Source organism: Sinohyriopsis cumingii, unplaced genomic scaffold (assembly GCF_028554795.1).
Source record: "Sinohyriopsis cumingii isolate HCF-2022 unplaced genomic scaffold, ASM2855479v2 utg001328l, whole genome shotgun sequence".
Classification (NCBI taxonomy): domain Eukaryota; kingdom Metazoa; phylum Mollusca; class Bivalvia; order Unionida; family Unionidae; genus Sinohyriopsis; species Sinohyriopsis cumingii.
In genome coordinates this window covers 220,710-236,489 of record NW_028315984.1, presented here as the reverse complement: position 1 = coordinate 236,489, position 15,780 = coordinate 220,710, and the positions used below count along the sequence as shown (strand labels likewise).

At 34.4% G+C, this 15,780-nt stretch overlaps 1 protein-coding gene across 1 annotated transcript in view; it reads right to left on the bottom strand.

The window, feature by feature from the left end:
- The window catches only part of LOC149772632 (uncharacterized), a 118,520-nt gene extending 116,908 nt beyond the window's left edge, over positions 1-1,612 (bottom strand). The window contains exon 1 of the mRNA XM_089947540.1: positions 847-1,612. Within this exon, the coding sequence (XP_089803666.1) occupies positions 847-1,054 (208 nt within the window). The 5' untranslated portion in view covers positions 1,055-1,612. The remainder of the gene's footprint in view (positions 1-846) is intronic.
- Between the last annotated feature and the right edge of the window lie 14,168 nt (positions 1,613-15,780).

Here is a 15,780-nt window from a genome sequence, read left to right as displayed (position 1 = left end):
AATGAAATGGTTCGTTTAATTATTCCTACATCAACCGGAATATGAATGCGCCATTCATATTCGGCTTCGGTATGACAAGATGGAGACTTCTATAAATAATCGTTTGAGGAAAAGTTGATATCTGATACGTCTTCTATTAGTCAATAAGTTTCTTATTTATTTTCACAAAAACAAAAAGAAAACATTATTAAAAGAATTTGTTACAAACGAAAGGCAGATGGTGCAAGTGTTTTTATATAACGGAAATATTCAATACCGCGAGATTATGCAACCTGCGAGAACATGAGAAACTTGGGAATTTTGGACGCTGTACCCCAAGACTGTTTACCGGTAACCCGGATTGAACGTCGCGTGCAAATGGCTTCTCAATGAAAGCGCCCCCTACTGGACAAAAACAAAATGTGTATTGCCCCGCACAGGTATTGATGAACGCTAACCTGCCAGCCGCCATTGCGACAGTCCATAGAGATTTATCATTTTTATATGAAATTTTATAGTAAGAACTAAAGTGCAGATAACTTACCAATCACGAATAAATTGAATGTGATACAAATATATTGGTATTAAATTTTAAAACAACAAATAAAATTATATTTGCAGTTAAAAGCAATGAAAATGATTATGCTTCACGAACGTCACTTCGAGTTTACACACTAGAGAATAAAAAATATATATTTATTACACTTTAATTTCATTTTACATATTTTAAAATTGTTTGTCTTTACAATTAGGTTCTAACTGTAATATGTAAAACTTATATTTATTATCCAGACGTGAATTAGGAACTGTAAATAAATAAAATATGTAGTTTTCTTTGTTGTGTGATACAAAATAAAATGGAATTACCTGATCGATGTAAGTATTCCAGTCTGTAGACAGTAATCACATTACTCCATGAGCTTGTGGTGTAAAGAACTCCATGCTGGTCATCATAGAATATTCCATTGACACTTGATGACACTGTGTGTATGGTCACTAGTTGACCTCTGTCTGTCAGCTGATGAATTCTGTTAGAGTCCTCGTCACACACGTACACACAATCCCTGTCAGCCATTATCGACCACGGTCTTATTAATTCCTGGTGTTGATACAGAAACTTGTGTGTGTGTGGATTAAAAATATCATATGCATACACACCTGTAGTAGTGGAGTCATAAGTCCGACACGAGATGTAGACTATGTTGTCTATAATGGCCAAGTGAGTATCACCATACCCTTTACAGATGATGTGAATTGAGTCCAGACTTCCATCTGTAATCGATACAACGCCCCAACACAAAATGCCGTAGTCATTCCTACCGCTGACAACGAGTTTGTCTGAATTCCATTTTGCCACTGAATGACATGAATTAATTCCTGTCCTTACATCTAATGTTTTGACCAGTTTTACGTCATCTACAGATTTCAATGACAGGATTACAATCTTACTGCTGCTCCACAGACACACAGCTACTTCCGTCTTGCTAATAAGACAGACATCAATGGGTTCGGACTCCAGTTCGTGTATAGACAGAAATTTACCGTCATGTCGATTGTAAAGATGGAGATTCCTCGCATTCCTGTCTATGACCAGCAACGTGTCTTCTGTCACCACAACGCCATTATAGTCGGATGAAAGGCCGGCTGTGGATAAAAGATTGATACACATCAGGATACGGAATAAACAAAATACAGACACATATACTTCTACTAAACAATTCAAAACATCTGTGTATCAAATAAATGATGCAAATAAACTTGTACACTCATGTTTATCTATTTCTGACCTAAAACAATAGTCTAAAGTCGTAATTTTCGCCACCACCACCATTATCGTAATAGTCGTATTATTTATATTATTACTACATACTACTAATTGCACAATCCCGTTTGTTTTTATCCCCTGGCGATATTTTAAAAATGATCATCAAGGATAAAACAGTCACAAAAAAGTAATTTTATTCGTAATTTAGCCACCACCAGCATTGTCATAATAGTCGTATTTTTTGCATTATTATTGTTACTATTAATTTAGTTGCTACATTGTAATGTTCTGCAACTACAACTACTGTTATTGAAGCCATAATCTGCGTTAAAATAAATGCCCAGATATCAAATATATACAGGGAAGGGTCACAGGAAACTCGGATTACTGTAGCCAGTACGTTTGAGCATAGAAATAAAAATACATTGTCCCGAGTATGGTAGGGCTAAAGGGGTAGAGGTGATTTTACATAAATTTAAAGTAACTCATGATAATTGCTATATGTGATCAATCAATAGAACCCACTTGAGGAGATAACCCGGGGTCAGTCTATCCCCACCCTCAAGAAAACGTATCCCCCTGGTCATATAATAGAAACTATTAAGATTTTTTTTGTGGGGGGTGACGATAATGCACACTTACTCGGCATTAAACATAAATTTACACATCAGTTTGCATGGATGATTAATACCTACCTTTGGGTCACAATTTTAAAACTGTTGAGGCCAGCACCATGCAACCATGTGTAAATGAGTTGGGGATGAAAATTCTGATTAATGCATGCAACTTATTTTGACCACAGGAGCCAGCTTACTCTTATAAAAAAAAATAAAAAATAGTTTACCCTGCACTATAACTTGGAAAATAATGAGATCTCCACCATATAACCATACATACACCTACAGTGCATGAAAAGACCAATTAATATATGATACCGAAATAAGCCATGGTGTTCATTTTTAGCTGGATTTAGCCCCTGGGCTATAGATTGGAAATGATCGAGGTCCCCCCACCTTGTAACAACGTATACCTGATATACTTGCTGGGTGGATATGAAAAGACGTGTGATGTGATGTGATTTGGATTTTTAAAGTAGCTTTAACAATTTTTCAGTCATATCGCTACGATGTCTGCTATGTGGTAGTTTATAGTGATGTCTAGCACTGGGGCATCATGCCGCAGACATGTAACACGATGTTCCACCCAGTCACATTATCCTGACACCGGGCCGACCAGTCCTAACACTAACCTCTTAATGCTGAGCGTCAAGCGAGACAGCTATTAGTACCATTTTTGTAAGTCTTTGGTATGACTCGGCCGGGGTTCGAACCCACGACCTCCCGCATCCGAGGCGGACGCTCTAACCACTAGACCAGACACATGATATTTGCCTCAAAGGCAAACCTTATCAAAAGACATGCCCAAATTATGATTCAAGTACTCGGTCAAAATTGGAAGACACGGAGATACGTGTTTTACATACACATAATTTAAGTTGTAGTTGTTGTAAAGTAAAATAATTAAACCAAATCATGTGCGGGTAAAACAGTAAATTTAAAAGCGACTTTATTTGTTAAGGACGAACCTATTTTGTGTAAAAAGAGAAAAAAAATAAACCTGTCAACATTTTCTTTTAAAAATATAAAGCATTTAAAAAGTTACATTAACGTTCCTACTCAAACGACACAAACGAGGGGGTAAAAAGAAAAATGTAGACATAATCTGCATTAGGTACAGGCACTCGTTTCTCTCAGCAAAATTGGAAGTTAATGACAACACCAACTCCTCTTTTGCAAATTAGTTGGAGTGGGTGTTTTCAATAGTTTTAATTTTTACGACGGAAACAAGCAGGCGTACAGTACCTATGGCATTTAAAACAACAGTTTTAGAAAATAAAATTAAATGATAATGAGATATCTTATTTTCAGAAATTTGCCCCTGATACGTAATATTACATGTATGTACTACCCTGACTCTTTCAATGAAAGTTACTGCCTCCATGAAAACTTCTGCAATCTCCAATTCTTGTCGTCTGCTTCTGAGCCAACAAAATTCGGCTCACGTTCCTCATTCGGAATACAGTACAGCAGCTTCGCGCATTAATACATATCCACATTCTTTGCATGCAACATCCGATACCTCTGTTCTTTAAGATATATAACCAAAAACCAGACTATTTGGCGGCTTAGCATGGTTCCCGGATCCTTTCAAATAACTAAATTTCTACGGAAGAGAACCAGTACAATATGGCTGTATTTAGTACCATGAAATGCGTTTTGAGCACACGTTTGTGCATTTTTTGTTAAGAATAAAATGTAAATTGCCTAATTTCAAATTAAGAATTATAAAATCTACGCTTAAATTTCATACCAAGAATGCATATAATGGATTAACAGTGTAAAGTGGACAGAAACTTATGACAAGATTGATTCATTTACCATCGATTTCAGGTGTTCATACAGGGTTAGATTCATATAACCTTTGAACTTGTTTTGCATGAATTAAATGCCTTTAGCAGTTTAGTGACTTGGCTGAGCGCACCTATTGCAATATCTTTAAAAGCCACGGGTTTTTTTAGACAATTACACCAGCCACTGCCCAATTGCATTCTTTTAATCACACCAGTCCGCTACTTATTTCATACCTATGGCATTAAAGTTATGATGACATCACATTATATTCAAAATAACCTCTATATGACCTGTCAGTACTTTGAGATCTCAATGTATTATATTCTATTCAATACAGTCATGCCAGGTGATACTCAGTAAAACTTCTGTTGTTTTATCCTATATATGCATGCTATATATGCATGTTGTGATCAGCTGGCACAAGTGGGCAGCACCATCATTAGGCATTGCAAGTCTCCCTCATCCATTATTTCCTCTTTGTACCTTTGATTTTCAAATATAGATTGAAGCCAGTTAAAGGGATATTTCCTTAAGAAAGTTCCTTGCATTTTGATGATTCTCATGCACAGATTGATAGAAAAGTATGTGTCGGTAACACTTTAAATGATATAAAGGTATGTGTCGGAACACTTTAAATGATAGAAAAGTATGTGTCAGTAACACTTTAAATGATAGAAAGTAGGTGTCAGTAACACTTTAAATGATATAAAAGTAGGTGTCGGTAACACTTTAAATGATATAAAGTATGTGTCAGTAACAGTTTAAATGATAGAAAGTATGTGTCGGTAACACTTTAAATGATATAAAAGTAGGTGTTGGTAACACTTTAAAAGATAGAAAGTGTGTGTCAGTAACACTTTAAATGATATAAAAGTATGTGTCGGTAACACTTTAAATGATATAAAAGTATGTGTCGGTAACACTTTAAATGATATAAAAGTAGGTGTCAGTAACACTTTAAATGATAGAAAAGTATATGTCAGTAACACTTTAAATGATATAAAAGTAGGTGTCAGTAACACTTTAAATGATATAAAAGTATGTGTCGGTAACACTTTAAATGATATAAAAGTAGGTGTCAGTAACACTTTAAATGATAGAAAAGTATATGTCAGTAACACTTTAAATGATAGAAAGTAGGTGTCAGTAACACTTTAAATGATAGAAAAGTATGTGTCTGTAACACTTTAAATGATATCAATCCTTCTATTGTTGCATGTTATAATTTTGAATTACTTGTATGTATCGTGATGACAAGGCATATATTAACTAAACATGATTATTTCTGATTGATCTTAAGAAAAAACATTTCTCATTATTTCTTTTATTACCAGTATGATGCATTATGTTCAGATTTTACAGATGTGCCATACATATCAGTTTAAAACATCGTTATTATTTTGTATTCTAATTTCCATCTATCCTTGTAGTGAACCAGTATTCAATCCAATGCTGTCTCACAGAAGGAGGGGCACATGAGGCTGAAGTGGTCTAAGCACATGCTATTATCGATCACGGCCATCTTATCTCTCTCCAAAAGGGTTCAATTCTCATTCTTGACCAATGTGGATCTGTGAAAAAGCATGCTAATAGCTTCCCATGAGTCATTGGTTCCTAATGGGGCTTTCCTGGGTTCTTTCCCCTCCAGTTATAATGGCCACTATGCATAACTTATTATGTATTGAAAAATCACATTAAACTCATAATATCTCAATGAAGGAAATTTAAGGCTCTGTGCCTGTCATTTTATTTACCTATTGTACTAAATTTCCACAAATTTTAGCTTTAAAGAAGAGCACCTTCTGAGGAACTCCCACTCCACCTCACCCAATCTGCAGTCCATACTGTTCTTAAAATACCTACAAGTTCCAGCACTTAATACAATCTGATTAACGGCAATGATCTTTTTTACTTTTTTATTCTTGAACAAGAGAATAGAATTTTTTGTTCCCACTTGTGTTAAACCAAACAAAGGTTCATTCACTATGTTATAATTTACCATCACCACCCTCCAATTTCAGGTAATTATAATCAAAGAGAGATAACTATTTTCAGATTTGTATATGTTGACATTCTGGAATTGTGTATTTACATTTTGACATTAATGTATTTTCCCAAACATGAATGCATAATTTCACTCTGAATCAGCTCAGTAATATGTAGCCCTTTCAATAAAAATCAGCTTAACAGTTAGCACTTGTGGAGATAATTTGGTCTATGAAAGAAATTTAATTTTACAAAATCTTTAATTACCACATAAGACAATAGGACATCATTCATATGTGAATAAAGAATTTGTTTTTACCATATATGATATTAATGTTAGTCAGATCTTATTCGTAATAAAAAAAGATGAGTGGACCATCTTAGGACATTTTATAAGTGGGACATACATTTCTTACTTGAAGTAAAAAAGGCCGACTCACACTTCTTTGCCCCATGAAAATCAGTTTAAATGAAGAAACAGTGTACGTTTTTAATATGGCCATCTGCAAGGAAATTGGTGGGGGGTATTTGGACCACACATTTCATTCTGTTCACATACTTCATTCACAGTTACTCTGTATGATTTTATCTCTCCTATTCTAACTGAAGCCGTACTCAGTTTCTCATACAGCAAGATCATCAAGAGTAGTTGATTTTAAGGTCGAAATGTTTGTTGCAATATAATATATATCTAACCATTGCATATACTGCACTCATATTTAGGTCTCTACCGAAGGAAAGTTAGATCTATTGTCAGCTGTCCATTCATCACTCGGTCACTCATATGTTGGTCTCACTCCAACAGACATATTGATTTTTGGCTGTTCATTCATCTCTCTGTCTGTCACTTACTCTGTCTGTATATATCATGGATTCAATCAACAGACTGGATATTTATATCATGGGTGGTTGCAAAACCAGAATGAATACTTGTATACCATGAGTGGGTTCAATGACCAGATTGGATATTATTATATTATCAGTGGGTTCAAAACACCAGACTGGATGTGTATATATCATGGATTCAAACACCTGACTGGATATTTATATCATGGGTGATTGCAAAGACCAGAATGGACATTTATATAAATGCGTTTAAACACCAGACTGGATATTTATATCATGGCTGATTGCAAAGACAAGAATGGAGATTTATATGAGTGAGTTTAAACACCAGACTGGATATTTATATCATGGGTGGTTGCAAAGGCAAGAATGAATACTTATATGTCATGAGTGGGCTCAATGATCAGATTGGATATTTATATATTATGAGTGGGTTAAAACACCAGACTGGATGTGTATATATCATGGATTCACACACCAGATTGGATATTTATATCTCATGGGTTCAAACACCAGACTAGACACATATACCAGGAGTAGGTTCAAAGACCAGACTGGATATTTATATGTTGTGAGTTAGTTCCAACACCAGACTGGTGTTTTAGATATCATGAGTGCATTCAAAGACCTAGTTTGGTTCTGGTAGCTGACATTTTATTGTAATTATTTGTACACATTATTTATTTTTTTGTTTAACATTTTCACAAAAGCCTTGCAACTTTAGCAAAAACCACTTCAGCTTGGCAAATAGAATTTGTAAGGCATGGTTAAGTTCTATTGAAATAACCTAATTAGACTTTCATGCCCTTTTGTAATTTATCATTTTTTTTAAATATTTGTACACATTTAGGATTTGCAATTCTTTTTACATAAACTTTATAATGATCATCATACTGCAGTCACTAGAAGTAGACTGGTGTGATTTATTTGCCATATCTGTAATATAAAGATGATTTGATTTTCAGGCCATTATAGCAGCTTGTTTGTGTTTTAGCTTGATTCTGAAAATACAGAACAACCTGGTACAATTTTGATATGCATATTCTGATTACTACATTAGATTGTAGGTACAAAGTGTAAATATTGATATGCATATTCAGATTACATCATTAGATTGTAGGTACAAAGTGTAAATATTGATATGCATATTCAGATTACTGCATTAGATTGTAGGTACAAAGTGTAAATATTGATATGCATATTAAGATTACTGCATTAGATTGTAGGTACAAAGTGTAAATATTGATATGCATATTCAGATTACTACATTAGATTGTAGGTTATTATTGCAATATTTCACATATGAAGTATCATTATAAGAAAAAGATGTTATCATAGTGGGAAGGGCGGATATATGTTTGTCTTTCAAAATTAAATCCCATCAGTTTTACCAGAGTGCAAGTGCTATGATATCAGTATGCCCTGCCACATTATTGTATTCCAAAACATCCCATTATAAGGTGTGGCTCATTTAAAAATCTTGGATTTACATATACAGATTTTTCTATATCCAGCTGGCTTGTGCATGCATGTGAATGTACTCAAAGACATACATTTATCCAGTAGCTTAAGTAGGTCACAGTAACCCCAGTTCATAAGCTTTGGATTATGTTTAAATGTTTTTGTGGAAAACTCTTCTACAAGACCATGTTATCAAACTTTTGGCTTTTGCTTTGACTTTTCATGCCCATGTGACTATGCATATTTGGAATAGATTGATTTGACTATTCATGGCCATGTGACTGATTATTTGGAATAAATTATGCCCATGTGACTGCATATTTGGAATATATTGATTTGACTTTTCATGCCCATGTGACTATGCATATTTGGAATAGATTGCTGATTTACTGAAATGTACTCCACTTTTTAGGGAATATAACTGTACCTGATTAATGAATTCCAATGCCTGTTTACAGTCTGAGACATCTATAAAAACCAATTAATCACTTGGACTGCCTTTTCCCAACTTGTGAATATTCAAAGCTTCCATTTTTTGATAAGTTTAATTTTCGGATGATTTCTCTATTGGGGTATGAAATAAACTGTTTAATCTTTCATTTTGAAGTTAACATCACAATAATTTATACAGATTACCTTAAATAACTTGCAGCATTAGAACTGTCCATTTTAGATCAATGAAGTTTGTATACCGAGGAAACTTGATGAATGATGCATCTAGTGGAGAATATATTATGTCTAGAATAAGTCACAGTGACATACTTTCCCCATTTGCTAGGATTATCAGTGTCATTGTTCATATATATGTCAATCAGCATAATTATACTGACACTTAATGTATGAAACTGAAAATAGAATATTGGTGTCTGTGCCTCGGGCTTCCAAATGTTTTGTGTATTGGAATTGTTGGTGACCTTAGAATTTTGTTTGCATATAGTACTTTAGGTATAGGACTACATGACACAAATCTATATATAGGTCACAAATCTAGCAAATGCAATACTGTCTTTAGGTATAGGCCTATTGAGCACAAATATAGAAAATGCAATACTGTCTTTAGGTATAGGTATATAGGGCATAAATCTAGCAAATGCAATACTGTCTTTAGGTATAGGCCTATTGAGCACAAATATAGAAAATGCAATACTGTCTTTAGGTATAGGTATATAGGGCATAAATCTAGCAAATGCAATACTGTCTTTAGGTATAGGCCTATTGAGCACAAATATAGAAAATGCAATACTGTCTTTAGGTATAGGTCAACAGGGCATAAATCTAGCAAATGCAATACTGTCTTTAGATCTACAGGGATCTAGCAAATGCAATACTGTCTTTAGGTATATAGGGCATAAATCTAGCAAATGCAATACTGTCTTTAGGTATAGGCCTATTGAGCACAAATATAGAAAATGCAATACTGTCTTTAGGTATAGGTCAACAGGGCATAAATCTAGCAAATGCAATACTGTCTTTAGATCTACAGGGATCTAGCAAATGCAATACTGTCTTTAGGTATATAGGGCATAAATCTAGCAAATGCAATACTGTCTTTAGGTATAGGCCTATTGAGCACAAATATAGAAAATGCAATACTGTCTTTAGGTATAGGTCTACAGGGCATAAATCTAGCAAATGCAATACTGTCTTTAGATCTACAGGGATCTAGCAAATGCAATACTGTCTTTAGGTATATAGGGCATAAATCTAGCAAATGCAATACTGTCTTTAGGTATAGGCCTATTGAGCACAAATCTAGCAAATGCAATACTGTCTTTAGGTATAGGTCTACAGGGCACAAATCTAGCAAATGCAATACAGACTTTTCACTTTCATATAATTTTGTCAATGAACAATATCAAGACTATATTGGATGATAAACTATTATCATATACAACAACATTAAAATGGGTAAAGCATCCATTCCTTTTTTTTTTTCTTTATCTTTTAGTGTCCTCGTGATTCTGAGCATTATAAATGTCCATTCGAAGTCCTGTAATATAATATGTCTACCCCGATATTTATGTTGCTTATGTCGACCCAAACAACGTAAATATGGTAGACGTCTTACGTTGTTGGACTAGGCCCTTCGTATAAATCGGTGCCTATTTGCATTGCTTACAGATTGGGTAGGAGTGATCGTGGATGCATAAAACAAAATAAAAATTAATGTCACGTAAAATAAGGTGTGTGGTACAATAAAGAGTAGCTGCAATAAAGCACTTAAATGTGTGAACAAGGTATTGTCAGTAGATATTTTTTAGAAAAAAAACGTTATTTACTTTAACCCGAACGCCATTTTTTTACCAGAGCTGCCTTTCCCTTTTAACACATTTCCTCGTTAAAACGACATAAATATAAAACGAAGAGCTAAAGTTTCAATTATCATTTTCTATAATAAATTTATTTAATTTATATCAGGGTAAATAAAATTTTGAATTCATCCGCATATCGGCCTTTACGTTTAAGTGCTGGTGACCATTTTATTCTAGAGAAGGTCCAGGTTGAACAATGCTAGTAAATTTATGTTCAAGTACGACAGCAAGCCAGTCTACTTCTTGGCTCAGGGTCTCTTCATTGTGACGTCATCAATGCATAGTGACGTGTGTAGCGTTCAGCCTCTTCACATCGCCAGACCTGTGTTCCATCGCCGCAAGGAAAGAATGCCTGGCCTGTTTTACCCAAGTATTTCGAAAACTCTTCCCATTCTGCAATAAATCTACGTTAGGCACCAAATGCGATCTAAATAGAGTATGCTGCATTATTAAATGGTGTGATTTTTCCATTGGCATTTTACTGTCTGATTTACAGTACTGCTGTACTGTTTTGATGTATGCCCGGTGCAGGGCCATGGGGTTATCAAGTGTAACGTACATTGTTTAGTCATCGGTTGGATTCTAAACTTTAGCAAGAAAAAAAAACATGGAACTTTAGATTTTAGAGTGGGTATCTAAAGAATGGTATCGGAAAAAAAAATGGAACTTTAGATTTTAGAGTGGGTATCTAAATAATGGTAGCGGATTTTAGAGTGGGTATCTAAATAATGGTAGCGGAACCTTTTAAATAAATATTATCATCATCGCTGTTATTATGTCCATGTTCCATGCTCGTATAGCTATTATTTTCGTGTTGTTGCGATGATGATGGTGATGATGAAGATTATTCCTATTGTTTTACTTGATGTTTTACTGTTATTGCTGTTGTCTTTTTTCTCTTTTTCTTATATATTATGTTAATCATATTTGTTAGTCACACAAAAAATGATTTGGTTTGATGTGGTGTTCTAAGGTACAGTAAATGCCAGTAGGTCACTTAATGCTTTAATAATTACGGTAAATGTCATCCCTAAGAACAAACTAGCAGATATTGTGATTGGTCTTCTTTTCCATCTGTCCGGCAGTCGTTTGTTCTTGTAACCTGAATTACTACACAGATTAAGAGAGGATTATCATACCGGTATCAAATATCAAGAGGATTATCATACTGGGTATCAAGAGGATTATCATACCGGGTATCAAGAGGATTATCATAATGGGTATCAAGAAGATTATCATACCGGGTATCAAGAGGATTATCATACCGGGTATAAAGAGGATTATCATACTGGGTAACAAGAGGATTATCATACTGGGTATCAAGAGGATTATCATACTGGGTATCACGGGGATAATCATACCGGTATCTAGATGATTATCATACTGGGTATCAAGAGAATTATCATACTGGCTATCACGGGGATTATCATAACGGGTATCAAGAGGATTATAATAATGGGTACCAAGAGGATTATCATACTGGGTATCAAGAGGATTATCATACTGGGTATCAAGAATCAAGAGGATGAAAAGATGACAGGGAAGGTCTTGGATAATGCATGCCAAGAATGGGGAGGATGTATTGTGGAAGTGTGGGTAGAAAACCCGAATTCCATCTACACCGACTAATGGAGGTTATTTAATACGGAGACAGCTGATGTAAAGTGTCTTGCCCACGAACCGATTATCAGATAAATATGGTTGAAGGTGGTGGGGTAATCTGAATTCCAGAATATACTGTTCCGTCCATATACTAATCTCCAGAGAAAATAGTAGCATACCAAAATTTTATTTCTTAGACGTAAACAATCTTCTAAAGTGGTATATGTGTTCAACGCGAAAGAATTTCGTACGTCTAAAACTTTCAAAAGTTTTGTGTGTAAAACTTCGTTTCCTTGTGAAATGGAGGAAGATGACCGAATTTATCTTGCAACAGAACTCATTCGGTTATACACTTAGACCGCTCCGCTGACCCATTGGTTAGAGCGTCCGCCTCGGAGACGAAAGGTCGCGGGTTCGAGCCCCGGCTGAGTCATACCAAAGACATAAAAATGGTAATAGGAGCTGCCTCGTTTGACGCTCAGCATTAAGAGGTTAATGTTAGGACTGGTTGGCCTGGTGTCAGGATAAAATGACTGGGTAGGACATGATGCCACATGTCTGCGGCATGATGTCCCAGTGCTAGTTATCAGTATATACTGCCACACTGCAGACATCGTAGCGATATAATTGAAAAATTTGTAAAGCTCCGTTAACAATCCAAGTCACACACACACACACACACACACACACACAGGTATACACTGGGATACTGCACATATCAAGTTTCCATAACTGACCATTTTGGTCCAGAATATTTATTATTTGTCATTTGATATTCTTTCTTAACAGAACGTAAATTTTCATTCCTTATTTCTTTTTGCTCCAGAAACCAAATATTTTGCTCCATAATCCTTAAGATATCGTATATAGATAGATCAAGAATGACGTCATCAGCAGTCATTTGCGTGGTATGCTGGCAGATTTACTGTTGATATTATATAGTGTTTGGAAGTTGAAATAAATTCACTGAATCTCCAGAAACTGTTACAAAACATACATAAACTGAATGCATATCAGGCTTTCGGTTCGTATCCATATTTGTAATCTATAAGTTTATTTTGTCGCAGTGCACCGTGTTCAAAATGGCAAATTTTGGAAGTTGCATATAGGAGAAACTACCAGTTTTCCCATGGTCTAGGTAAAATGGGCAGAAAATCGTCTGCTAGTATGATCTTATTGGGAAGCATCTGTATGTGATTTTGTTTAATAACGTTTTGTGTATTGATCGAGTCATTCCCTTGTGCAAGTAAGTTTCTCTGCCATTTTATTTAAACTTACCATTTCTCTCGTATACTTGAAATTGTTTTGGCAACTACTTTATCATTCCATGCCCATGTATCAGACCACAGAAGAATAATTGATATACGTATAAACTGCATAAATAAAAATAAATAAATAAGATATATAAGTTAAAGGCTATCCTTATTTTCGTATGCGGCGAGATCGTTATAAAAATTATTTTATGATAATAATAATTATGATGACTATTCCTTTTCGTCGTCTTACATGTGCTTGAATCGTTTTTGCTGTTGTTGTTATCATCGTCGTGGTTAATCTTATCCTTTCTTCGTTTTTGTTTGGGTTGGAGAGTGGGTCCTTTAACAGAAATTTGATTTATTATGTATTTGGAAAATGACCTCAGCGATGTCTTGTGATTGATAAAGATAAAGAGAGATTTATCAAACGGGGTATCGTTTTTCAAGAGGACGAGTCGGTGAATCGTGGATGACTGAGAATGCTGAAGGTGTGTTGTTGTTGGGGGTGGTATGAATACCATTTTTCAGCGCATAGTAGGCTATACAGGGCGACAAGTATAACTATTAGAGGAAGAACACGTGACAATTGCAACAAAGAACCACCGACTCACATACCCAAATTCGAGGCTTAAATAAAATTTGCTACCATTTCGTGTGTTAACTTTACTTGATTTTTGAACTGGAAGATTGCCTAAGATGGGGTTTCCAGTGCGGTAATAATTTACATATATCAGACTTTCTTAATTGGGGGGGGGGGGGGGGGCGGGTAGTTGAATTTTTCATCTAATTGTTACGTGTTTAGGCTCGAATAAATAGTAACACAAGACAGAGTGTAAGCAACAAGCTTTGAAACATTTAACAAATAATTTATTTCCCTGGGAAAATTGTGTAAAATTGACAAAATATGAACTTACGGTTTCAAGAATCAAATCCAAAAATAATCCAAGAATAATCCACGAATAAAATGTTAGAAGTAATAATAACAAAACGTTCGACTGATGTCAAGTTCAAGTCCCGACGAAGATTCCACGATGGTAAACGATGACGTATGTTGTAACATATAGTGCTGAAGTCTACAGTTCTTTGTAGCAACAAGAAATATTACTCCGGTTATGGAAATCTGAATAAAGTTTTATAAGAGCTGTCTTTGTTCAATAATTTCACATGGGCACACGTATTTTCCAGGATATAAAAGAATTATCCTTTTGAATCTAAGTGATTTGAAATTACTCTAAACAGTACAACACACCTTTCAGTGTAAAGAAAAAGCCCAACTAATGAGAATATCTCTCCAAAACAAAGGTTATATCGTATTCTAAAATGCAAAAAGGGAGTCACGTGATCATGTTCCAGAACCTCGTTGAAACTATTTACTGTTTAAAGATTACGTAAACCCAATGTGGCCCAGACGAAAACCAATCATTTTATTCTAAGAAATGAAATGTTAAAAAATTGTTTACCTCTTAAAGCACGTAGTCCCATCATGACCTAGGCAAGAACCAATCATTTTAAAATACAAATAGAACTTATTTACGTGGTTGCTACTAATTTTGAATCAAGGTCAGGATCTAGGTCAACACCTGGTGATCACTAAAAAGAACAGTCAAGGTCAAACTATTTTCTGGAAAAGTATCATTTCCAGTGAATAAATTTACATTACAATAGCATGTAATGAAAAATAAAAAAATTAAAACTGACAAACAATTAAACTGAAAGAAATATATATTAGATCAGATACAAATAAATTAAATATGCATAACATGATATACTCTAAATTTGTATTTACAGTTGCTTTACACTGCATGTCAATACTTTAGACATGTAAAGAATCGTATATGCAGAGTATAATAAATAAATAAAGATAGATATAATTTAAAAATTGTATAATATCTGCTAATCAGTAAAATAGGATTGGTCCAACTACGCTGATGCAGTCATTGAATTTACTTTTCCTTTTTTGTTGATATCATAGTTTTATATGTACTTATTTGATGACATCAGTAAATCCAATTTATACATACTTTTTAATATCCAGAATTAATGCATACTATATATCAGAATTTATGATATCTCAAATTAAAAACATTTATGATAACACAAATTTGAATATATATTTTCATAAATATTTGTGTGATATCAACAAATGAATATATAATATTTAT